The following is a 25625-nucleotide window of genomic DNA, read 5'->3' as shown; positions in this document are numbered from 1 at the left end:
CTGCTTGGTTGAGCTCACTCCCTGAGAGTTCCTCCCACATGCCCCCTGCATGGCATGCCATGCCTCCCTCTTCCAGGACTTGTCAGTATAATAAATCTCCTTCATTTTCACATGCCTCTCCATGGTGTTATTACATGTCTGCATCTGACCGATCATCAAAAAATCAAACAAAAAAAAAAACCCAACCCATTTTAAATAACACAATTATTCCTTACAACACAACAGGAGAAAGGGGATCAGGATATATCACCCAAAGTATGCCACTCTGGCATAAAGATTTTGAGCTGAAAGCAACTGAGAAACAATAGATGTAGGAAGAGTTCTTTGCTGTCCCCTTAACTGCCTAAAAGCAGGGCATAAATTACACTTTGTGAAGGTGTCCTCTGTACTCCGTGGACCAGGAAGAGGAGTGACTTATCACCAGAGATGGAGAGTCAACACTGAGATGAGTTTGCACAAACAGACCTAACTAAAATAACCCTTATCCTCCATTAGTTCCCCCATATATTTCCTAGTCACTTCCCCACAATTTATCTCTTAAAGTCCAAACCTCCTTTCCTTTATTAAAAAGGTACGTAAACTCCTAGTCTAATTACCTCTTTGAGTTTTACTTTTCTGTGAATATTCATGCATGTAAACATTAATACAAATTGTATCTTTTCTCCTGTTAACCTGTCATTTGTTACTTTGATTAACAGGCTCCCATTCATTGAATATAAGAGGGTAGAGGAAAAGTCTGTCATCCCCAACAAGGGCCTTGTAGGCTGTGTTAAGGACTTTGGACTTCACACTAAGAGCACCGAGAACCAAAGTGTGACAATCCGATTGTAAGTAAAGTACAATATATATATTTCAGAACAGGGTGACTGAGTATGGGAGATAAGAGTTCCAAGGTGTGATACTGATATAATATAGATTTGGTCTCTGTTGTTGACTCCTGGCACAGAGCTCCTAAAACCCTTAGAAGGCAGCTATGCTCACCACTGTACCATCAACACACCTAAGACGCTTGGAATTTCCTAAGCAACAAGTGTGATGAGGTATCTTTTCTTATATTTGGTTTTTGTCCCTGGCTCCTGAAATAGCTCCAGAGTAATGAAGGTTAAAGTAGCATCTTGTGTCATTCCTAACAAGCCCCTTTCAACCACATCCCAGTTTATGTTAATGAGGTGACTTTTGGAAAGCCACTAAGAATAGGGGTCTTGTTGCCAGGAAAACAAAAATATAGTTAGAGGGTTGGAATGTTCAGGTCCATCTCCCAAGCCCCCTCAACCTCTGGGGAAGAGAGAGTGGGTAGAGATTGAGTTCAACCACCAATGGCTAATTATTTAATCAACCATGCCTATGTAATGACGTCTTCATAAAAATCCTAAACGAAGTCCAGAGGGTTTATTGTTGATAAACACATTGAAGAGCCTGCAAGGTGGCACTCCCCAAGTGGGCAGGGAAGTTCCACATCCCTCCCTGCTGGCTTGCCCCATGCATCTCTTCCATTTGGCTATTCCTGACTTGAATCCTTTATAAAAAATTGACATGTACATAAACTGTTTCCCTGAGTTCTGTGAGCAATTTTAGCAAATTATCAAACCTGAAGTGTCATGAGAAGCTCCAATTTGTAGTCAAGTCAGACCAAAGTTGTGGGTAGCCTGGAGACCTGCTACTTATGATTGGCATAGGAAGTGGGGGGCAGTCTGTGGAACTGAGACCTTAACTTGTGGGGTCTGTGCTAACTCTGGGTAGTGCTGGAATTAAGGTAAATTACACAACACCTAGTTGGTGTCCACAGGGAATTAAAGAATTGCTTGGTGGGAAAAGCCCACACACTTGGTGTCAGAAGTATTGTAAGAATAGAGAAACAGCTTTCCTTGTTTTAATTCTTCTCCCAGCACATCCAGAATACAGAAAGAGAAATAGTTTTTCCATTTACATGTGTTAGTAACTGGTAGAAAATGATTCCAACAAATTCCTAAATAATTATTAGAATTTAAGTGTAATTAACTCAATGAATAGGTTTCTGGGATGACCAACTAGGTGGATGATAGTACCTTTTACTCAGATGGGGAAAAGTGAAGATCACACTTGTGGTAGGAACGGGAAATCAAAAGTTTGATTTAGAACACATTCAAGAAAAGATGTCCACATTAGCTATATGACAGTGGAACTCACAGCAAGATTTGGGTAGAGATGTAAATTTGACAGCCTTTAGACAGTAGATAGCATTTCAAGTCATGGAAACAAATGAGGTTGCCCAGGTCAACAGTGTGGAATGACAAGAAAAGATGGCCTAGGACTGAGTCCTAAAGAACTTCTACTTTTTAAAGTCAGGTGCATGAAGATTAGCCAAACAGAGAAGAAAAGAATAGACTAGGAAGGTGTTTAAAAATATAAGCAGAGCATAATGACATGAAAGTCAGAGGAAGAGATGGTTTCAAGGAGAAAGGCAGAGAGAGAGAGAGAGAGAGAGAGAGAGAGAGAAAGCTATTGTTAATAAAGTTGAGAATAAAGGGAAAAAAATAGCTGAAAAGCATTTATTAAGACTTTAACATGAACTCTGGTGGAGTGATGAGGATGGAAGATTGAAGAGAATGGACTAAGGACAGAGTGGTTAGAAATTATCTATAAAAGGGAGAACAGATAAGGCAGAATCTAGAACAGGAGAGGAGGTCTAGGAATATTTTTTAAGAAAGAAACCATAGAGAAAGGTGACCTAACGGATGCTATGCTGAGAAACCAACCTTCCTATTCATTGAGTTAGTTACACTTAAATTCCAATTACTCAAGAATTGTTGGGATTGTAGACTACCAGTTACTGACACCTGTTGAGCAAGCAGACATGAAGGCTATGCTTGGGAATAGTTAGGTGGAAGAAGGAAAGTGAGGAAAGAAACTCCTGTGAGAATGAAAAAGAGCTTCTGGTGCCCAGGAGAATCTTCACTGGCTATGCGTAGACTCACCCATAGCAGTCCGACCCAGGAAAAGCTTTGGGAACCTGGGAAGACACACCTCTAAGGGGAGCATGCTGCATTGGTTCCTGCTTTACGTAATGTTTCTTAGTTTATTCAGGCTGATATAACAAAATACCATGAACTGGGTAGCTTACAATGAACATTTATTCCTCATAGTTCTGGAGGTTGGGAAGTCTAATATCAAGATGCCGGCAGATTTGGTTTTGGGTAAAGGCTTACTTCCTCATAGAAAGTCATCTGTTCACTGTAACCTTAGCCGAGGGGCGAGGGCTTTCTTTGGGTCTTTTTTATAAGGGCACTAATCCCTTAACAGCCTAATTACTAATGCCTTAATGACCTAATCTTTTTCCAAAGGTCCCACCTCCTAATACTATCATCTTAGGGGTTAGCATTTCAACATACAAATTTTGGGGGGACATAAACATTCAGTCCTTTGAAGTTTACATAGGTTCCTTCATCAACACAAAAACCTAACCCCCAAAACTGTATCTGTAGAGTTCTTTGCATCAAACACACCACCAACCAATTTTGAGACAGCCACACACCAGAGGTTTCAAAGATGAAACAAAGAATCCAGTAGAGTGAGAGGGAATGGCTCAAAAATAGGAGAGAATGGGCATAACAAATGGAATGAAATCCCAGAGAAAGCAGAAAGGACTGATTCAGAAGTCACGAGGAAGCACTGGCTTTCTAACACAATGGGGGAGAGGATGGATATGGGTAAAAACAAGTTTGTGGATATGGTGGTAGGAAGTTGGAGGAAAACCTGACATTATTTTCTTTGCAAATCATGACATAAGATCTTCTACTAAGAGCAAAGAAAGCAGCAGGTGGGCTAAAGGTTAGAAGAGAGTGAAAGAAAGTATAAACTTTTTCACGGTGAGTCAGCTGACAACACAAATGAAGTAAGATGGCTAAGAAGGCAGAGTCAGTGCAGTCAGCAGTGCTTGGTTTTGCGTGTTTCAGGTCAGGGACCTACCAAACCTTTCCTAATTCCTTCAGGTGCATTAAATTCTTTCTCTATTTGAGCCTCTAAAACATTTTGTTCATACCTTAAATCCTGCTTTCTCCTAGAATCTTGCTTTATATTGTTTCATTTACTTACCTAAATATAAAATCTCAATGTAAACAATGATGGCTTATTCATTCTTGTATCCCTGAAAGCATAAAGCATGGTTCTTTGTGTGAAGTACTAGATTTTTTTGCATTATTAAATATATCACATAAAATGGCTCATTAAAAAATGTGGTTTCAAGATTGACTTCATACATTATATAATCAAGAAAGATGAAAGACGCAGAAATTAAAAGACAACTTTAAACCACAGTCAACCAAATTTATTTCTGCTAAAGTAAGTATCCTATCATGAAGGGCAGACATTTTTATCATCCTACTGCCTCAGAAACTAAAGGCAGAGCAGTGGCTCATGCCTGCAATCTAAGCACTTTGGGAGGCCGAGGCAGGTGGATCACCTGAGGTGAAGAGTTCAAGGCTAGCCTGGCAAACATGGCAAAATCCTGTCTCTACTAAAAAAAAAAAAAAAAAAGGGAAAAAAAAGAAAAAATTAGCCGAGCATGGTGGTGGGTGCCTGTAATCCCAGCTACTCAGGAGACTGAGGCATGAGAATTGCTTTAACCTGGGAACGGAGGTCGCAGTGAGCCAAGATCGTGCCACTGCACTCCAGCCTGGGCGACAGAGTGAGACTCCATCTCAAAAAAAAAAAAAAAAAAAAAGACAGTGACCCAGAACCAAATCCCACAGCATAGAATATGAAAATCAATACTGAATAAACATCATCACCATTTAAAAGTCATATTCTCATTCGGTGATTTAGTATGGCATAGAATCAGATAGCTTTCTATCCTTTGAAAAGACATACAAAACATTCTTTCTTTTTTTTCAGATAAGAGTCTCGCTCTGTCGCTCAGGCTGGAGTGCAGTGGCACAATCTCAGCTCACTGCAAGCTCCTCTTCCCGGGTTCACACCATTCTCCTGCATCAGCCTCCCGAATAGCTGGGACTACAGGCGTCCGCCACCTCGCCCGCTTAATTTTTTGTATTTTTAGTAGAGACAGGGTTTCACCGTGTTAGCTAGGATGATCTCGATCTCCTGACCTTGTGATCCGCCCACCTTGACCTCCCAAAGTGCTGGGATTACAGGCGTGAGCCACTGTGCCCAGCCCAGAACTTTCTTTCTAGACATCTACTGCCATTATCAGAGTCCTACAGTTTAATATAATGATTTATTGCAATCATTGTTTATAGAAACCACATTTTTTATAGATTAAAAACTTAAAAATAAAAAAGTACTAAGTTAAAAAAAATCCACTAGGAGATTACTAAAAATGCAGGCCACATTCATCTTCCTACAATTCTTCACCCACAAAATAAAATCCAATTTAGGAGGTTCCATTAACTCTTTTAATATATTTCTAAATCTTAAATCTATATTTCAAAATGAACATGGTACTTCATATGGGCCCACTTTTCATAATTCTTTCAACTCAATGTTTTAGCAAAAATGCAAACATTTGAAATTTAATTTTGAATAAAAATTATAGCTTATGCACCAAGACATTAGAAAGTGCCCTCTGACATTTTATCAGGTACTTTCCTCATTACACCCAACTAAACACAGAAAGGAAATATATATTTTTGAAATGTTGATTACTGCCATGATGTCAAAAGCTGACATTTATTACAAATTTCTGAAATCCTTTATAAGCAAATATTTGATTAAACAAAAATAGAAAATGTTACTAGGAGATATAATTTCCACCTGGTTGTTGAGTACATTAGTATCAGAGAAATTCATATAACTATATTTAAACAGAACTTCAGTTTAGGTTATTTTCAGACCACAATTACATAACTTGTTCAAAATCCCACTAGTTTCTTCTTAACAGTCTTGGTAAGAGATGAAACTGATATACTTCAGAGGCCATTTCCCTAGGAGTACTGCTTTTAAAAATCATGCAAAAAAAAGCCAAATACAGATGTTATATTTTAACCCGGGCTGCAGCTATTTGTGTTGATCTGAAAGCTTACAAGTAAATCCACTGTTACGAATCAGCACTGTGCGAGCTATCAGCTATCAATGAGAACCCTTCTGTGGTTTCCTTTGGTCACGTGGCATCATTATGATTCCCTTCTCCTTGCTGTAAGTGGGTAAAGGTCAAGAAATGCCTAGGCAAATATGAAGAGAAGTTATTTTGGCATAGAATCTCATTTTTTACTACCAGCTCCTAATGTTTTTCTCACAATATGTGCACCTATTAGCAGGAGATAGGATTTCTATTTACAGATCCACATAAAGCTTCAAGGAAATAACCAGTGTTAGTACATCCTCACCTGAAAAAGGCTTAAGTAAACACTAATTAAAACATTTAGGATCTTAGTTGCATCAATACTTCTCTACTCGAAAGGTCGTTTAAATGAAAAGGTTTTCTTCTTATTGTTTTATTTACTTAGGACTCTAAGAAACCAAGAATTCATAGCTTTCCCTTAAATTACACATCATACATATGTTGTAAGAATATAGACCAGGCGCAGTGGCTCATGCCTGTAATCCCAGCACTTTGGGAGGCCAAGGCAGGCACATCATGAGGTCAGGAGATCGAGACCACGGTGAAACCCCATCTCTACTAAAAGTACAAAAAATTAGCCCAGCGTGGTGGCGGGCGCCTGTAGTCCCAGCTACTTGGGAGGCTGAGGCAGGAGAATGGTGTGAACCTGGAAGGCAGAGCTTGCAGTGAGCCGAGATTACACCACTGCACTCCAGCCTGGGCAACAGAGCAAGACTCCACCTCAAAAAAGAAAAAAAAAAAAGGAATATAGAAAAATAAATAAATAAAATAATTAAATATTGAGTTAATAAGAATTAATATAAATATGACTACATATATTAAATTTGGAAACTGAAAGCATTTATAGAACAGAGAAACCAGCTAAAACAAATTGTAGCTTTAAAAATAAACAATAAAGCCTGTTATTTATTATCTGAAAGCCAGTAAATACATTTACTTCTTTGGTACCCATTAAAATAGTAGCATTTGCAGAGGATGTATAGGGCAGTGAAACTACTCTATATTATAATGATGGATACATATCATCATACATTTGTCAAAACCTATAGAATGTATAACACCAAGAGGGAACCCTAATGTAAACCATGAACTTTGGATGATAATGATATTTGAGAGTAGGTTCATTGATTCTAACAATGTACCATTGTGGTGCAGGATATTGATAGCGTGGAAGGTTGCTGAGGGCTTTGTTAGGGGAGAAAGGAAATCTCTATCTTCCTCTTAATTTTTCTGTTAACCTACAACTGCTCTAAAAAAAAGTCTATTTTTAAAAACAATTTTTAAAACTTGTATTTATCTCAGATTCCAAATAGTATCACACAGGTGATTTATCTTAAAAGTCCATGTCAGTATTGACCTATATGTCATTTTTTACAAATCTAAAACAAAAGTATTTCAAAATGTTCAGTAGCAGAGAGTACTGGTACCACAAAATCAGGGCAGTAGAAGCAAAGGGGATATAAGATACGGACATTTTGTAACTTGAGGAGATGGCACCTAGGGAAAGGAGAATTAAGTGTTTATTTGGGAAAATGTTAATGATATACATAGAACATAGGAGCTGGAATAAAGAAGACATGCTTAGGTTATAGCAAGGCATACTCCTGGCCTAAAATATCACCATCTATCTCTGCATGTGTGGGACAAAGAAAGAATGTGGCGGGGGGAAGGGAAGACCGAGAACACAGAGCACTTGGTCTACTTATTAGCAAAAATAAAGTGAGATTTTCTAAAATCAGGTATAATGTCATCTGCCTCTCCAAAAAGCTGTTCTTTTTGGCCACAGTTCTTATGGTCAATTAAACTGAAATTATTTCCAAATACTGAGTTCTAATTAAAGTACTGGAAAGAAAACTGCAATAGAAAATACTTATTTGTTACACAGTATAATCAGGTATGGTTATAAAAAAAAAAACATGGGAAAATACTCAAATATTGTAAATTATAGAATAATCTAAATTTTAAAAACTAAAAACAAAGAACTGATTATCATAAAATACTGAATTTGCTATTTAAGCTCATTTAATTCTGTGAATTAGGATAGACCATATGGATGATTCTCTTACTTTTACTCCAAATAAAACAAATAGCAAAATATTTGAGGGAAGAAAACAGCAAAGTATGTATATTCTGGGTTTCCAATTAAACTTCAACCTTCTGGTGTTTTCAATTATTCCTGCCAAAATGTAGTTTTCTATTTCTGAAGTTTCTTGGAAATAAGTAGCTTACAAAGTGATAATGTGATGTCTTATGGGTAAAAAATTACAAAACACAGGGCACAAACTTTCCCCCAATATAGAAAATAGTTGAAATGGTTCAATTCATTTTTACCAGGAGAAAATATATAGCAAGAGGTAAACAATGGAGCCAAGACCCAATCAATAATGCCTAGTACTGAAGTAATGTTAAAGTCTTCTAAATATCAATAGTACTAAGAGACTTGCTATACCAGGTTTTGAATATCTAAGTAAAGCTTAAAATATAAAAGCAAAAACATAATACAGAAAGAACTATTGGTGGTTGATATTCTCACAGACTTTATAATTTATTTAGTCATCTTAATACTATCCTTTGATTTTACTATCTGTGTCTCTTGTTGCACAGTTTTAAAACATTTCCTTTACTTTGAATATCTGATAAAATTCATTATATTTTCTTATCAAATTTTCTATCAGATACATTATATACTGTAATTATAGCCCCCATAAATTGACAAATATATTGATTTGTCTCTTCTCATTGGTAGCAAATTGAAATCATAAGTCTTCTAAAAGAATGTCAAAATCTTCACCAAATTAATATGTGAAGTCTTCAAGATGGAGTTAATTTGTGCCACTTGATAACAACCTTTTCTGGATTTATTACTGTCTCTTTCCACTGGTTCACTGCTTCAATGTTATTACTGTCTTCACTTATCCAAATCTGTAAAGGAGAGTAAGTACAATCATTATACTTGATACAGTAATAATAACTAAGTTCAGACAGTTAGTTACTCTTACTGATGGAAGAAATGTGGAAGTTTGGTTCACATATTTTAAATTAAACATCTTTCTTTTTTTCAAAAGTCAGTTTGATTTCTCTATTTGACATTTAAATGCTAAAACATTTAACCTGTTTAGTCATTCTGAAGACTAGTTTATAAGGTTCAATTCAATTAAAAAATTCAAGGTGAGGCAGTCAGGCGCAGTGGCTCACGCCGGTAATCCCAGCACTTTGGGAGGCCGAGGCGGGCAGATCACGAGGTCAGGAGATCGAGACCATCCTGGCTAACACGGTGAAACCCCATCTCTACTAAAAATGCAAAACATTAGCCAGGCGTGGTGGCGGATGCCTGTAGTCCCAGCTACTTGGGAGGCTGAGGCAGGAGAATGCTGTGAACCCGGGAGGCAGAGCTTGCAGTAAGCCGAGATCGTGCCACTGCACTCTAGCTTGGGTGACAGAGTGAGACTCCATTTCAAAAAAAAAAAAAAAAATTTCAAAGTGAAATATTACAAAATCATTTCCCCATTATTACTAATAACATACTAATAACTGGGGATACTAATATCTTTCCTATTCAAGAAATCTAGGAGCTCAACTTAAAACTGACACCGACCACTCAAAAACATTCTTGTAAAGATCAATTAAACTGAGGCTAATCATGATTCAACTTAGATTGGTAAGGAATGTGCATTTTAAAGGACCTTTTACATGAAATAAACCATAATCTCAATTAAAATCTAATAAATAGTCATTCTTGATCAATAGTAATTTCATAGTACCCATCATTTATGTAACTTAAATACTACATGTGAACATATACATAGTATTATGCAAATTATACAAAAGACATCACAATAATTATATTATTATGAACCTTTATGAAGACAAGGAATAAAAAAACTTGAATTCTCACCTTACCTCTAGTACTAACAAATGCTTTTACCTTGAAGTTAACTTCTCTGAGATTCAGTTTCTAAGAGATTAGAGCAGGTCATTGGTTTAAAGCTTTTTCCTTTTCTTTCTTGGTCTAAAGAACCTTCCTTTCAAATGAAATCTTACAAATAACCCCAGTATGTAAAACAGACATTAGAGTACTTTGGTTGATATAGGGGTGGAAGACCTTGAGTTCACCTTTGGCTACCCCATCATGGTTCCTCCTAAGGCTATACCAGATAAGCCATAGGGAGCAGATGATCAGCAAGAACCTTTCCAGAATTATTATTCTAACTAAAATCTTAGCCAAAGAATGGAATCACCACAAATGTTATTATGAAAATCATTTCAAGTAAATTTCCTATTCCATTCATACCATTAAGTTGAGTCTTGATGATATACGAAAACTTTAACTGAATTGACTTCATAGGCTTAATGGCTTTCAAAAGTATGCTGGTTATATGAATTCTTGAATTCAAGTTATTTTCCAAATAGTAAATGATAAACAAGATTTTTATTAATATTTTATGTAAAAATATGTATTAGTAAATCAAGGAGCTGATATCAATCTTTGAAAATTCATATATAATTTGAGGATTTCATGCAGACTGTTAATAATACCTTATCAAGTTGAAGCTTTTAAACCAATAATATAGATTGTGGAATTTAAATGTGGTTCAAACAATTGTAATTAAGGTGAAAGATAATGGATAGCTACCACTAGTCTATTCAGAGTAAGGAAAGGAAACAAGTTCCTAGAAGACTTGCAAGTTAGCAACTGTTATGGTGTTTTACACAAATTATACCAAGATTTTAAAATAATTCAGACAGTAGTATTAACTAAATAATATCACAACCACTGTTAAAATGGACATGTTCTAGGAATTCAAAACTAACATAACTCAGGTAAGAGCATATAAAAAGTGCCCATGTTAAACATTACATCAAAGATTAAACAAAATAAAGTAAATTTGATACTCAAAGTCTTAAGAAATTGATTTAAATACTTAATGTTCCCTCCTTCCACAAGGAACAAATCAGTAGTACTGAAAAACTGATAATTCTCATCGTTTTTAAAGTAAAAAAGCTCAGAAAAAAACATATTTAAAGATAAACCTGATTGCTCAGAAATTCCAACTATTTGTATTAAAGCAAAAAGTCTGACAAGTTTTGATTTTTGTAGCAACATTGAATTTTGATTTATGATGCTAAAGAACTGTACTCTATTCGACTTTAATATTATCCTATATTCTCTTTGTTAAATGACTGTTTGAATGCACAGAAAAATACAAGGAAGGATAAAAAATCCTACTAACCTGGCCCACAAAGTGTTTTCTTCTTACAGAGCTTCGACTATAAAGCTTAATGAGAAAAACAATGTCTTTTTCACTCTGCATAAGTGGAAAAATCATAGTCTCTCCCCACTTGACTCTTCCATTGGAGGCCTTCAGTAAGCGTGTCTTTTTCTTGTAAATCAACTCTCCCGAGCTAAACATTCCCACCTTCACAAAAAAACCTTAAAAATTAGAAATATTGGTTTATAAAATGTTTTTCAAAATACCATATAAAGGTGTGTATATACACATCCAAGTTGGAATTTATATATATAACATTTATTGTAAAAATATGGATAAGTCACTTTTAAATGTCCGATGAGCTACAACCATAACAGAAAACAGCTCTAGTCAACTTTATAACTTTGGCCATATTACTACTGTAACTTTAAATGAACTTAATCTTTCTGTGGCTGAATACCATTAAAGACTGGAAATGGAGGCATAAACAACAATCACAGTAAAAGAGTGCACACTGAAAAGGATCACACTAAAGAGAGGCGCCTATTTTTTAGACAGCTGGAGGTATTTATTTCACAATTTTATATAAGTAAAATATAAAAGACTCCAGGAATTAAGTATATGCCCACTAGATAAAATCTATACTTTAAATAAATTTGAGATGTAGAGCTTCCAGTAATGGCAGAAAAGTTTGTATAAACTAACCTTCCCATAAATAACAATTATCAACTTTGGAGAAAAATTTAAAAACACTAAAAGCAGAAAGAAATTGGAGGGAAGTCAACTGGTAAGAGATGGGAACTTCCCTGGGTAAAATTCAGCTTGATACAGCTTTTCACCTAAGCATACTCCCCTATCTGACTGACACAGCGCCTACAGCTCAAGCAGAAAGTACAGTCTGACTAATTGGAGGTGACAGAGCTGGGCTGCCAGGGAAGCAAGAAAGTGAGAACTCCTAGAAAGGAGGGAGCCACAAAGTGAGGGCTGAGATCCGACCATCAGATTGATAGAATGAAGAGCTGTGGTCATCCTGATGAGCTGTTTTAAGGGAAGCCCGTTATAAACCACAGCTATTGTCCTTGTTTCCTAGAATTAATTAGATATAGTCCTGAAGATTTATCCAAGTCAGGTTTTATTTGCTTATTTTTATTTTAGGATTTTCCATCTATCTACATAGGTGACATTAGTCTATAATTACTTTTTGTGTGTGCTGTCCATTCTGTTTTGGTATCAAGAATATGCTGACCTCACAAAATTACTTTTTCCATCTTCTTTTCATGCTTTGGAGCAGCTTATATACAATAAAAATGACATGTTCCTTGAAAATTTGGTAGAATCTTCCAGTACAATTACCTTGGCCTAGTGCTTTTATTAGAGGCAGTTCTTTAACTACCTTTTCATGGTTATTCTTTTATTCAGATTTTCTTCCTCTTCTTAAGATTCTACTTTCGGCCGGGCGCGGTGGCTCAAGCCTGTAATCCCAGCACTTTGGGAGGCCGAGGCGGGTGGATCACGAGGTCAGGAGATCGAGACCATCCTGGTTAACAAGGTGAAACCCCGTCTCCACTAAAAATACAAAAAACTAGCCGGGCGAGGTGGCGGGCGCCTGTAGTCCCAGCTACGCAGGAGGTTGAGGCGGGAGAATGGCGTGAACCCGGGAGGCGGAGCTTGCAATGAGCCAAGATCGCGCCACTGCACTCCAGCCTGGGCGACACAGCGAGACTCCGTCTCAAAAAAAAAAAAAAAAAAGATTCTACTTTCAACCACTGAATTTCTCAGAAACTCATTTATTTCACAGATACCCAAATAAATTGGTATAGTTATATATGGTATTGCTTTATATATGATAGAATCTCTTCTGAATTTGAAATTATATCCTCTTCATTGCTCAGAACATCATTCACGTTTTCTCTATTTTTTTCACTTGATCTCACCTGCTATAGATTTGTCTATTTTAATGATTCTTTCAAAGAGACAGCTTTTAGTTTTATTGATTATGCCTTTTTTGGTTGTCTCCATATCTGTCACCTTCAACTTTAGCTTTAGTACCTTACTTCTAATTTCTTTGTGTTTGTTGTTTTTCTAGCTTCTTGAATTGAATGCTCAGTTTCATTTATTTTCAGTCTATCTGGTTACAGTGAACATGCATTGCTTTTGCCTGCCCCCAGATAGTTCCCTTCTTTTAGTAGGGAAAAGGGACACTCCTACCCCAACTCAAATCTTTAGGACTAGACAACCAAAGTATCACAATCCCTGGTTGTACACAAAACACAGGGAGGGAAAAGTGTTTCTAGGTTTGTTTTTGATATATATTTTTTTACAATTAAGTTTCTAGTTAGCAGGGCATTCCACAAAGGGCACAGACCTAGAGAGACGATAAATCATTTCAGGGGGTAAAATATAACTGAGAATCCTCTAGACATTCAACCTGTACGAACTGATGAGCTAAATAAAAAACAGTATCAAAGGCAGAGAGGTCATAACTGGATAACACTCAAGAGACCACTGTATTAAGGTAGACACAATGGCTAAAATTTGAAATCTTATAATTTTAAAGTAAATAAGTTAAATAATAAAAGTTACTAAGATTTTAATCTCCATGGTAAGAAACATAGAAAAAATACTTTCTATTACTAATACTTTCTGAAGATTCTACTTTGAACCATTGATATACTTACTCAAAGTCAAAGGTGTTGAGGAACTTGGAAGGTATTGTGCCTCGAGAATTTGTAACTGAATTCTGCTATTTACTGCTTGAAAACAAGTCCCCAATTCAAGTTCTGCATGGCAAACCTGCATATCAAAAAAAGTGTCATTTGGTAGTTAAGAATAAAGTTTTTGGGATAATTAAAAAATTCAAAGAGAAAAAGCTCAGGTTAGAAATTTTGAAAGTATTCCTTTCCAATGATATTCAAAACTATAAGTTACATGAGGAAGTTAAGAAGATAAATAACATGAATTCTTTAAAGTACTCATTTGCATGGATTCTGAAAATACAGGTTCTATCTACGTACTGAAACTTCAAAATCAGTGACACCTAGATCCAATTCAAATTAAAAGTAAATTAAATTCATAAGCAGTATCAATTGAGAAAATGCCAGTGAAATTAACACAAAAGGAATACACTTTCAAAAGAACTAAATGTAGTCAAATTATTTTTACAGAACACATGAAATATGATTAACAAGTTACATATGAAAATCATCATTTTTTTCTAATTATGGAGATCAGGGTAGGTGCTACCAAAATCAGAAGACAGCAATAAACAGATCTGTGGATTAAGAGTTGAATTACTATGCTGAATGGAAGCAAGCTAAAGAAAGCTGGCAAGAAGGAAGCTAGTCAAAGTGATGAGGCAGTAAATAATAAGGAAAAGGTCAAAGAAAACCTGAGGCAAACAGTAAAATGAAGGAGACTTAGAGAAGAGGAAAAATTAAAACGTGTTCTTCAGCATTGCTGACCAACAGCAGAAGAAAGTTGGTAATTTGTCTGTGAACTATAACACAAGTCAGACAACTTAGGTGGATTCCAAGGTCCTTGGACTGAAAAATAAAAGGGAGAACAGTAGTCCAAACACAAAAACACTATTGTTTACATGTTGAAAAGAGTAAGAATAGGAATAAAGTAGGAGCATAATGTTTACAGATCATACTAGGGCTCAGCATAGACAGACACAAAAGTTTTTGCTAGTACTGATTCCAATAAAGTTACAGAACAACTGAATGACACTTGATGAGGACATTTATATTTGACATTGCTCAGTATTCCCCAATAACTGGCTTATGGCTCACTGGGGGAAAAAAACAAAAACAAAAACAAAAACCTTTCCATATATATAACATTAACAGAGGGTTGGTGTTTTGTTAAAATATGATTCTGTATTTTAAACTAGTCATGCCATAAGAAATGAAGAGATAGAAAATGAAAAGTGAATTGCTTAACAAGTACAAACTCAACTGCTGGAATTTAATTCCCCCTTAAAAAGGTCTAAATTGATGATAAAACTTGTTATTTGGCAACAAATGATGACTTCTAATAAGTAAGTTAATTTATTGCTTTTGATTGTAATCAGAATGAGAACGAACTAACAACTTTTCACATGAACTAATTTGATAGCCATAAAACAAAACAAAACAAAAAAACCTTTGCTGATACAAAAAAATTGCTGCCCTTGGCATTTAAAAAATATATTTTAAAAGATAGAGTCACACTGTTTATAAAACACAAGGGAAATCACGGTTAAATTTTTTTATTATTTTTTATTATGGTTTTGTACCCAAAATGTAATAACACTTATGAAAACACATAAAGGTGGCAAAACTTCTCTTATTGTTACACAATTGCAGAGTTCACTCTCATAAAACAGAGCAGCATTTGGCAATAGGCTTACCATTTCCCACTTGCCAAGGTTATTTCACAAATTCAATTCATGTTCCAGGACATTAATTCAGATCATGAAAAACTATTCAAAGATTTAAACTATTGGCCAGGCGCAGTGGCTCACGCGTGTAATCCAAGCACTTTGGGAGGCCGAGGTGGGCGGATCACCTGAGGTCAGGAGTTCAAGACCAGCCTGACCAACATAGAGAAACCCTGTCTCTACCAAAAATACAAAAATTAGTATGGTGTGGTGATGCATGCCTGTAATCCTAGCTACTTGGGAGGCTGAGGCAGGAGAACTGCTTGAACCTGGGAGGCGGAGGTTGTGGTGAGCTGAGATCGCGCCACTGCACTCCAGCCTGGGCATCAAGAGCGAAACTCGGTCCCAAAAAAAAAAGAGCAGCATTTGGCAATAGGCTTACCATTTCCTGCTTGCCAAGGTTATTTCACAAATTCAATTCATGTTCCACTTATTTCAGATCATGAAAAACTATTCAAAGATTTAAACTATTTAAATCTCATAATAACCAAAAAATTAAAATTCCAATCAATTAGCAGGTATGTATTGACTACATTTAATAAGCACAAAACTGCTCCTGAATAATGTATCCTTTTATTCAGAAAAGAAAATATTGTTAGCCTTCCTGGAAGGGTTGAAATGAAATGTTGAGCATCATTAGAGAACATCACGATCTGGTGATGTTTGAGAATATCTTCTTAGGGGGGCAACACATGGTAGAGTTAAAAGAGCTGGCTTTGGAATCAGACTGCCGCCATTCAAATCCTGACTCACCAACTACTGGCTGTATGACCTCAGGCAAGTGTTTCCCTGATCTCCACAAAAGGGATAAAGAGCACCGGGGTGATAATTTTGGTGTGATAATTAGATCACATGGCATTGAGGCAGCCATAAGATAAATCTCTGTAAATGCCAGCTATTTCTTCAGGAAAACGTATTTCTTCCACATTATTCAACACCAAAATTTGAGATCTGAAGTAACTATTTACATTACTATTTGTCAAGGTCAATAACTCTTTATCGAGTAAAAGCCTGAAAGTTGTGCTGCTCATGGTGAAACAGTTGTCAGTGTGGATGGATAAGTCCGGCTCTTTTTTTTTGAGACAGAGCCTCACTCTGTCGCCCAGGCTGGAGTGCACTGGAGCAATCTCGGCTCAGCGCAAGCTCCGCCTCCCAGGTTCACGCCATTCTCCTGCCTCAGCTTCCCAAGTAGCTGGGACTACAGGTGCCCGCCACCACGTCTGGCTAATTTTTTGTATTTTTAGTAGAGACGGGGTTTCACCGTGTTAGCCAGCATGGTCTCAATCTCCTGACTTTGTGATCCGCCTGCCTCGGCCTCCCAAAGTGCTGGGATTACAGGTGTAAGCCACCGTGTCTGGCCAAGTCTGGATCTTTAAATGTCACAATTAGAATATTTATTTTCCTCTTCAACACATTAAAACAAAGCATACTATTATTGCTTTAGCCAATAATATGAAACATTCACACTTATTAACATAAACTCACTGGTCCAGTATAGCCTGAACACTCTTCTTTCAGGGTATCAATCTATAACCCTAGCACCTGGCATTCAGAAAATACACAAATATTTATAAGATCTCTGATACATGAAATATGATTTAGTAGAAATTTAGCCATAATTATTCATTCATATTTTCCAACACAGATAATAATGTCTCAATTCCCCAGAAAATCCCTGAGTTCTCTTCTTATATACTCTGCTTTTAACATTTTAATATATGAATTATCTATTTAAATAGTGTATTTGTGCTTTCTGTAAACTATGGCTGCAGATTACTACCTACTAAGTTAGTGTCAAATATGCCAGTGACAAACTCCTGTCATAGTTACAGAACAGCACATTGGGGGTTGAGATAAAGAATAATAGTCAAGGCTGGGCACAGTGGCTCATGCCTGCAATCCCAGCACTTTGGGCGGCCGAGGCAAGAGGATTGTTTGAACTCAGGAGTTTGAGACCAGAATGGGCAATATAGCGAGACTCCTCATCTCTACTAAAATTTTTAAAAATTATCTGGGCATCGTGGTATGCCTGTAGTCCTAGCTTCTCAGGAGGCTGAGGTTGGAGGATTGCTTTGGCTGGGAGATGGAGAAGGTAGTGAGCTGTGATTGCGCACTGCACTCCATGCTGGGCTACAGAGCTGTCTTTCTTCCTCACAAAAAGGAAGGGAAGGGAAGAGAAGTGAAAGGGGAGGGGAAGGGAGGAGGGGAGGGGAGGAGAGGGAAAAGGAAAGAAGGGAGGAAGGAAGGAAACATGTTTCTGCCCCATATCCCCCAAAATTCTGATTTTTTTTTAGTTTATGTATGGGCATTTTTTTAAAGCTCCCAGATGATTCTAATGTGTATCCAGAGTTAAGAAGCACTTCCAGGCACCTTAAATATTTTTGGAAAAAGGTAAAATATAAATCCCATATAAATTTAAAACCACATATAGGTTTGACCTTATAAAAGCTTAAGACTGATTTTTATAAATATTTATCCTAACATTTGATCTATACAATTTAATTAGAAATTCCTAAACAATTTAAAAACAGTGTTCAGTTTGCTGAGAGAAGCAAAGAGCAGGTCCCAATCGGCACCATTAGGCAATAAAGCTTTTTACCAAAAAAAAAAAAAAAAAAAAAATCAGCTGCAAAAACTTCTAATCAATTTATGAGCTGCTGTATAGCTTACTCATGGTTAAAACAACTTTTCTAATCTATTTCAGGGCAATCTCTGATTGAGTTTGGAATTTATGATTCTTTTTTGTTTTTCCTAAGTTATCAGCTACCTAAAAAATCTTTTAAAAAAAAGGTTATTCAGGCCGGGCGCGGTGGCTCAAGCCTGTAATCCCAGCACTTTGGGAGGCCGAGACGGGCGGATCACGAGGTCAGGAGATCGAGACCATCCTGGCTAACACGGTGAAACCCCGTCTCTACTAAAAAAATACAAAAAATTAGCCGGGCGAGATGGCGGGCGCCTGTAGTCCCAGCTACTCGGGAGGCTGAGGCGAGAGAATGGCGTAAACCCGGGAGGCGGAGCTTGCAGTGAGCTGAGATCCGGCCACTGCACTCCAGCCCGGGCGACAGAGCGAGACTCCGTCTCAAAAAAAAAAAATAAAATAAAATAAAAAAAAGGTTATTCATACCTCAAAGTTATTTTCCCTGAAGTATAAAATATTAATAAGAAATGTGCTAGGAGAAGGTAACCCTGAGGTTATTTTCCAACAGAGAAAGAAAACAGTTCTGTTAACATTTTATCAATAATTTCTAAAATATCATTTGGAAATAATATTATTGCTACTTGAGAGCCTTCCAGATCCTCTAATATTCTATTCAGGTTATCTTCTAACAAACAAAAACCCATCCACCAAATAATTCTAAAAGTATGAAATACTCTTAACATACTATTATCACTTACAGAAATTTTTGAAGGTGGTGTTATATCCAAAGAGTAATCCATTTCCCGTGTGCTAAGGGTTCTGAGTGATAGTGAGCATTCTCCAATGGTTTTCTTCCTGGGAGTCTGGGTTTGAATCTTAAATACAAGCCTTACGGTTTGTAGACTTTGAAGTTTAATAGCAAATACAAACGTTTCCATAAATTCAATAGCCTTTAAAAAAAAAAAACAAACAAGAAAACATAAAATATATAAATAAAAGGCTTATATGCCAATACAAAATAATATTTTATTTTATATTTAGAAAAGGTATATTTAATTCTTTTTATAACAAAACAACTTTTTAATGTGAGTGAAAATAAGAATGGCAAGACTTGCTTTTCTAGAGTTTATCCTGGATACTCCCTTTCTTAATTTGACAAATCATCCTTTAAATTATCTAGGAATTTGGGTCATATCAACACCATGCTCACCACAATACAGCTTTTTCCCTTTTTGAAAATTAATTGTTTTTCCATCTTTGGTTCTGGCATCTTTCCTGTCATCATCACCATTCTTCAACAGTTCAGGAGAGCGGTGCAAGAATCTCATATGCAAGCACTCTCTTGTTCACAGTATCTAACTTGTTCACATAAAGAGACTTGAGTTATTTCTTTAAAGGAGTTATTTTTTGTCTAACGAATCTTCCCATCTATCTTAGGCTTCAGTTTCCTTTTTGGTGACATTTATTCCACCCTTTCCTATCTAAAAAACTAACTCCTTGATAGAGAAGACAAAGGAAAATATGAGTTTGAAATTATACCTTCTCTCCTAATCACCCATCTCAGTCAGCAAGTCAGTGTTTTCCAGCCTCAGACATTTTTAAATGCTCTTGTTACTTTTAATATTTTTAAATCCTTGGCTTACTATGGGCTAACATGTTCTTGACGCTAGACTGTTCTTTGCCATACACTTCCTTCTTTCCATCTTTAATGCATACATTTAGAAAGGAGCTTTTATTCCTTTTGAAAAGGCAAGATATCTGGGCAACTAGCATAAATATTTTGAATACAGGCATACCTTATTTTACTGTACTTTGCTTTAATATGCTTCATAGACATTACATGTTTTGCAAATTGAACGTTCGTGGCAACACTGTTGAGTAAGTCTATCAGTGTCATTTTTCTAACAGCATGTGCTCACTTCATGTCTCTGTCACATTTTGGTAATTCTCACAATAGTTCACACTTTTTCATTATTATTATATCTGTTATGGTGACCTGTGCTCAGTGATCTTTGATATTACTATTGCAATTGTTTTGGAGTGCCACAAACCACACCTATATAAGATGGGCAACTTAATCGATAAAGGTGTGTGTTCTGATGGCTCTGGCAACCAGCTGTTCCATCTCTCTCCCTCTCCTCAGGCCTCCCTGTTTCCTAAGACACAACAATATCGAAATTAGGCCAATTAATAACCCGAAAACGCCCTCTAAGTGTTCAACTGAAAGGAAGAAACGTATATCTCTGACTTTAAATCAAAAGCTAGAAATGACTAAGCTTAGTGAGGAAGATATGTCGAAAGCCGAGACAGACCAAAAGCTAGGCCTTTTATATCACTTAGTCAAGTTGTGAATGCAAAGGAAAAAATTACTGAAGGAAATTAAATGTACTACTCCAGTGAACATACAAGTAAGAAAGTGAAACAGCCTTATTGCTGATGTGGAGAAAGTTTTATTTGTCTGGACAGAAAATCAAATCAGCCACAACATTCCCTTAAGCCAAAACCTAATTCAGAGCAAGGTCCTAACTCTCTTCAATTCTATGAAGGCTGAGAGAGGTGAAGAAGCTAAAGAAGAAAAACTAAAAGCTAGTAGAGGTTGGTTCATGAAGTTTAAGGAAAGAAACAGTCTCCAAAACATAAAAGTGCAAGGTGAAGCAGCAAGTGCTAATGTAGAAGTTGCAGCAAGTTATTCAGAAGATCTAGCTAAGAAGGTGGCTACATTCAACAACAGATTTTCAATGTAGACAAAAGAGCCTTCTGTTGGAAGAAGATGCCATCTAGGATTTCCACAGTTACAGAGAAGTCAATGCCTGACTGCAAGGCTTCAAAGGACTAGGCTGAATCTTGTTAGGGGCTAATGCAATCAGTCACTTTGAGTTGAAGCCAACACTCACTTGCTGTTTTGAAAATCCTAGGGCCCTTAAGTATTACACTAAATTAACCCTGCCTGTGCTCTATAAATGGAACAACAAAGCCTGGATAACAGCATATCTGTTTAACGCATAGCATGGTTTACTAAATATTTTAAGTCTACCATTGAGATCTACTGCTCAAAGAAAAAAAGATTCCTTTCAAAACATTATTTCTCATTGACAATGTACTTCGTCACCCAAGAGCCCTGACAGAGATGTATACAGAGATGAATGTTATTTATTTTCATGTCTGCAGACATATCCATTCTGCATCCCATGGATCAACTTTCAAGTGTTATTACTTAAAAAATAAATTTTGTAAGGCTATCGCTGCCATAGATAGTGATTCCTCTGATGGACCTGGGCAAAAGCAATTGAAAACTTTTTAGAAAGGATTCAGGATTTTAGATGCCATTAAGAAAATTCATGAAGCATGAAAAGAGATCAAAATAAGGACATTAGCAGGAATCTGAAAGAAGTTTATTCTAACCCTCATGGCTGACTTTGAGGGATTCAAGATTTCAGCAGAGGAAGTAATTGCAGATGTGGTGGAAACAGCAAGAGAACTAGAATTAGAAGTGGATCCTGAAGATGCAATTGAATGGCTGCCATCTCATGATAAAATATGAACAGATAAGAAGTTGCTTCTTACACATAAGCAAAGAAAGTAGTTTCTGGAGATGGAATCTACTCCTGGTGAAGATGCTGTGAACATTGTTGAAATGAATTCAGAGGATTCAGAATATTACATAAACATAGCTGAAAAGCAATAGCAGGGTTTGAGAGGATGGAATCCAATTTTGAAAGAAGTTCTACTGTGGATAAAATGCTATCAAACAGCATCACATACTACAGGGAACATTTTTGTGAAAGGTAGAGTAATAGATGTGGTCAACTTCACTGTTGTCTTATTTTAAGAAATTGCCACAGCCACTTCAACCTTCACCAGCCACCACCCTGATCGTTCAGCAACCATCAACATCAAGGCAAAACCTTCCACCAGCAAAAAGAGTACAACTTTCTGAAGACTCAGATGATCACTAACATTTTTTAGAAATAAAGTATTTTAAACTAAAGTGTGTAAATTCCTTTTTTAGACATAATGCTATTGCACACTTAATGGACTACAGTATAAAGATAACTTTTGTATGCACTGGGAAACCAAAAAGTCATGTGATCTGTTTTATTGCAATGTTCCTTTTAGTGTGGTGGTCTGGAACTGAATCTACAGTATCCCTGAAGTATGCCTATACTGTGCCCAAATTGTTACTCTTGTTGTAATAGCTTATGTCTCTCTGTATAGCCAGAATTGTCTTTCTGGGGGTCTCACAACTACTGAGCTATCTTTTTCTTTTAGAGTCTCAAGCCATAGAATCAAGCCAATTATATATTACACACAAAATGTTTAATGAGCTTACAAATTAAGTAAGTGTGATGCTTCATTTCACACTTTCCATATTTTGCCAAATAGGAGTCTCCCAAACAACTTTATATGTAATAATAAATTGAAATAAAAAAATGAAAGATTCCATACAAGTCTTAATATGGGAACATTTTTCCTAACTTTTCCTAAGCTAAATTAGTTTTATTTGAAAATCAAAAAGTAAAATTGTTTAATTTAGAAAGTAGTCATCTATGAGTGTCAAGGTTATAATGAGTTAAGGTTTATTTTTAGCTAAACTTTCGATGATACATATTTTCATAAAGTGAGATCATAATATATACATATACACATACATATATACACATTCATACATCTGTACACATACACACACACCCCAATTTTGATCACTGCCTTTTTCATTTATTAAAAATGTTTTTCCAGCTCCTTAAAAACTCTTCCTAAACATTAGTCTTCATAGCTACCTAGGTTTCTATCACATGGTGTTATGGGCTGAGTTACACCCTTCTAAAAAAGATATGTTGAAGTCCTGAGCCCCAGCATCTCAGAATGTGAACTGATTTGGAAAGAGGGTCACTGTAGATGTGATCAGTGAAGTTAAGAAAAGGTAATACGGAAGTAGGGTGGACCCCTAATGACTGGTATCCTTTTAAGAAGATGGCCATGTGAATACACAGAACACAGGTATAATGCCATGTGAAGACAGAAGCAGAGACTGGAGTGATCTACAAGCCAGGGAATGTTAAGGACTGCTGGCCATCACAGTAACTGGAAGAGAGGCATGGAACAGATTCTCCCTTAGAGAGGGAATCAACACTGCTGACATTTTAATATTGGACTTTCTTCAAAGCTGCAAGGGAGAAAATTCTGTTGCTGTAAGTCACCCAGTTTGTGGTATAGTACTGTGTTATGGTAGCCCTAGGAAACCAATGCACATAGGTACACCATTAGGTTTTTCAACCATTCCTCTGTATGACATGTTTGGACTTTTTTCAATTTTTCTTCGAACAAAACTTCCAAGAATATTTTATATTTTTTGTTTGTATTTTAGATTATTTCCACAAAAATAATTTCCAGTTTCAAAGCAGAATTACTGTTTAAAAGTGTAAATATTTTAAGGTTTTGACATGTAGTGTCAAGATAATTTCTAAGAAGTTGTATGTTCTAGAATACCTGTAAAATTTTTCCTAATTCTAAGAAGAAAGGAAAGAAAGAAAGAGGAAGAAACAGAAAGCAATATGCAGTTTAAATTTGTATTTCTATGATTAATAGTGAGAAGAAACTTTTTGTTTATTAGTCATTTGAATATTATTTTAAAATGATGTCTTTTAGAAGATATATTTTCATTTGCAGAGAAAAACAATAATCTTTTAACCTATAACAAATGACAGAAATGAACATGTATTTAAATTAATGTAAAATCTAGAATCTACAAAACCAAACTCAGGATGGTAAGTCCTTCTGTTATACTAATTAGAAGTATTTAAAAGAAATTCATTGCAATCATGAAATTATTTTTCAAAGCCAAAGTGGGTTGGGGGAAAGAGAAGCCAAGATTTATTTCCTTTCACACAAGAAAAGTAAATAGGTTTCTTAGATATTGTTCATCTTCTATATATTCTAGTGAATAAGATATTCTTTTTAAATGCATCTTAATACTAGACAATGAAATATCAAATATTTTTGAGACTCAAAGTTGTCTTGAAAAAGCAACAATACATAGTTGTAGTTTCCCTGAGATAGAAGACTTTCTTTTTTTTTTTTTTTGTTGAGACGGAGTCTCGCTCTGTCGCCCAGGCTGGAGTGCAGTGGCCGGATCTCAGCTCACTGCAAGCTCCGCCTCCCGGGTTCACGCCATTCTCCTGCCTCAGCCTCCCGAATGGCTGGGACTACAGGCGCCCGCCACCTCGCCCGGCTAGTTTTTTGTATTTTTAGTAGAGACGGGGTTTCACCGTGTTAGCCAGGATGGTCTCGATCTCCTGACCTCGTGATCCGCCCGTCTCGGCCTCCCAAAGTGCTGGGATTACAGGCTTGAGCCACCGCGCCCGGCCAGAAGACTTTCTTATTCTGATTTGTTTACATGGGTAAAAGTGACAAATATAAGAAAAACAGGAAAGAAATTCAAACACAAACAGCCACTTACGTTGGAACCTTCCTTGGCTGAAGATTTGAAATGCACTGGTTTGGGCAATGTAAGTATTCCTTTTATAGAAACAGTAGGAGTGTCTCCATAACTAGAGGGCCAACTTAAATCTCTGCACTAAAAAAATTAAAAATACAGTTGAATTTTACAAAGGACCCAACAATACAAACATCTTGAGGTACTGACTTTAGATAAAAACTATAAAAATAAACTTGTCTACTGAGACCTCATTAGGCAAATTTTGACATATAATATTCTAGATGTCATGTCAATTTCCCTCTTGAGCTTAAAAGCACACAAACTTCCATCATACTACAGATTTTTTTTTCTTAGATGATTTATTAAATACTATTTTCTGTAAAAATATTAAAGAATTCCAAATATCAAAAGTGGCACTGGCCCATTCCCCAGAAAAGGGCAACAGTAAATGTTTACAATGTCTAAATATTCAATTTTGTAATAAAGCTGGTATTAACTATACTAATTTACCTGTAAAACTGTGATCCAGATCTGTTCTACTGAAGAATTATAAAACAATTTCACATTCAGTCTCCCAAAGTCCCTTTCATCTCCTGATAGAGTAATTGTATCTGAATTATAAAAGGACAAAGATGTTTCAAATACCATGCAATCCTTCTAACCCAATTAAGCTTTGACACAATCCAATTTTAAGAGCACAATTTTTAAATGCTACAATTATTTTTTAAAGTTCACAATCTAAGAAGACAAAAATCACACTTCAATGTTTTTATTGAAGCACTAGAGGGAAGATAGATGCTATAAAAAGGTCTCATGGTTTTAAATACTTAACCCAATTGCAGTCAGGGATTTACATTAAAACTAAGAGA

General features: G+C 36.2%; 1 protein-coding gene across 4 annotated transcripts in view; it reads right to left on the bottom strand.

Annotated features, from left to right (window-relative positions):
• Window positions 1-6926: 6926 nt before the first annotated feature.
• Window positions 6927-25625, bottom strand: part of TC2N (tandem C2 domains, nuclear) — an 88538-nt gene continuing 69839 nt past the window's right edge. For all 4 annotated transcript variants that reach the window (XM_033191563.1, XM_033191564.1, XM_033191566.1 and 1 more), the window contains 6 exons: window positions 25267-25367; window positions 24778-24894; window positions 19079-19270; window positions 13941-14055; window positions 11284-11483; window positions 6927-8974 (listed from right to left, as the gene is read on the bottom strand). In XM_033191563.1, the coding sequence (XP_033047454.1) occupies window positions 8864-8974; window positions 11284-11483; window positions 13941-14055; window positions 19079-19270; window positions 24778-24894; window positions 25267-25367 (836 nt within the window). In that variant the 3' untranslated portion in view covers window positions 6927-8863. The remainder of the gene's footprint in view (window positions 8975-11283; window positions 11484-13940; window positions 14056-19078; window positions 19271-24777; window positions 24895-25266; window positions 25368-25625) is intronic.

Source organism: Trachypithecus francoisi, unplaced genomic scaffold (genome assembly GCF_009764315.1).
Source record: "Trachypithecus francoisi isolate TF-2019V2 unplaced genomic scaffold, Tfra_2.0 Lachesis_group3, whole genome shotgun sequence".
Classification (NCBI taxonomy): Eukaryota; Metazoa; Chordata; class Mammalia; order Primates; family Cercopithecidae; genus Trachypithecus; species Trachypithecus francoisi.
This window is presented reverse-complemented; position numbering and strand designations above follow the sequence as displayed.